Below are 1,487 nucleotides of genomic sequence, written 5' to 3' on the forward strand. Positions count from 1 at the left end.
GGATTTTGGGGAGATTTTGGGGGTTTTGGGTGATTTTTGGGTTTTTTGGGGTGATTTTTGGGGTGATTTTTGGGGATTTTGGTTTTTTGGGTGATTTTTGGGGTGAATTTTGGGAGATTTTTGGGGATTTTGGGTGATTTTTGGGGTGAATTTTGGGGATTTTGGGGTGAATTTTTGGTTTTTTTTGGTGATTTTGGGTTTTTTTGGTGATTTTGGGTGATTTTTGGTGATTTTGGGGTGATTTTGGGTGATTTTGGGGTGAATTTGGGGTTTTTTGGGGTGATTTTGGGTTTTTTTGGGGTGATTTTGGGGCATTTTGGTGCTGGGGTGAATTTGGGGGGTTTTGGGTCACCTGGGCCCCGCAGCTCGGCGCTCTCCGAGTCCGAGGGGGGGTCGGGGTCGTCCCTGGGGGAAAAATGGGGAAAGTTGGGAAAAAATGGGAAAAATGGGAAAAAAAGGGGAAAAATGGGAAAAATGGGAAAAAGGGGAAAAGGGGAAAATGGGAAAAAATGGGAAAATGGAAAATAAAAGAGAAGAAAGGGGGAAAAGAGGAAAAAATGGGAAAAATGGAAAAAATGGGAAAAATGGGAAAAAAAGGGAAAAAGGGAAAATGGAAAATAAAAGAGAAGAAAGGGGAAAAAGAGGAAAAAATGGGAAAAAAAGGGAAAAAAGGGAAAAAGGGAAAAATGGGAAAAAGGGGAAAATGGGGAAAATGGGAAAAAATGGGAAAATGGAAAATAAAAGAGAAGAAAGGGGGAAAAGAGGAAAAAATGGGAAAAATGGAAAAAATGGGAAAAAGGGGAAAAAGGGGAAAAAAGGGAAAAATGGGGAAAATGGGAAAAATGGGGAAAAAGGAAAAATGGGAAAAAATGGGAAAAAAAGGGAAAAAATGGGAAAAATGGGAAAAAGGGGAAAATGGGAAAAAGGGAAAAAGGAGAAAATGGAAAATAAAAGAGAAGAAAGGGGAAAGTGGGAAAAAAATGGGAAAAAAAGGGAAAAATGGGAAAAAAATGGAAAATAAATTGGAAAAAAATGGAAAATCAAGACAGGAAAATGGAAAATAAAGGAAAAAAAATGAAAATAAAGGAAAGAAATTGAAAATAAATTGGAAAAATTGGAAAATAAAGAAAAAAAAGGAAAATAAAGTGGAAAAATGAGGAAAAAATGGGAAAGTAAGGCAAAAAAAGGCGGGAAAAGGGAAATAAAGATAAAAAAAGGAAAAATAAAGATTAAAAAGGGAAATAAAGATAAGGGGAGGGTGGGGTGGAAAATCAAGACAGGAAAATGGAAAATAAAGGAAAAAAAATGAAAATAAAGGAAAGAAATTGAAAATAAATTGGAAAAATTGGAAAATAAAGAAAAAAAAGGAAAATAAAGTGGAAAAATGAGGAAAAAATGGGAAAGTAAGGCAAAAAAAGGCGGGAAAAGGGAAATAAAGATAAAAAAAGGAAAAATAAAGATTAAAAAGGGAAATGAAGATAAGGGGA

At 35.1% G+C, this 1,487-nt stretch overlaps 1 protein-coding gene across 1 annotated transcript in view; it reads right to left on the bottom strand.

Moving 5' to 3' along the window:
- Positions 1–352: 352 nt before the first annotated feature.
- LOC121333315 (DNA-directed RNA polymerase II subunit RPB1-like) overlaps positions 353–1,487 on the bottom strand; it is a gene marked incomplete at its 3' end in the record, with an annotated part of 4,284 nt that continues 3,149 nt past the window's right edge. The window contains exon 2 of the mRNA XM_041399551.1: positions 353–405. Within this exon, the coding sequence (XP_041255485.1) occupies positions 353–405 (53 nt within the window). The remainder of the gene's footprint in view (positions 406–1,487) is intronic.

The sequence above is a fragment of the Onychostruthus taczanowskii genome, unplaced genomic scaffold (genome assembly GCF_017590055.1).
Source record: "Onychostruthus taczanowskii isolate IOZ18803 unplaced genomic scaffold, ASM1759005v1 scaffold1646, whole genome shotgun sequence".
NCBI classification, from domain to species: Eukaryota; Metazoa; Chordata; class Aves; order Passeriformes; family Passeridae; genus Onychostruthus; species Onychostruthus taczanowskii.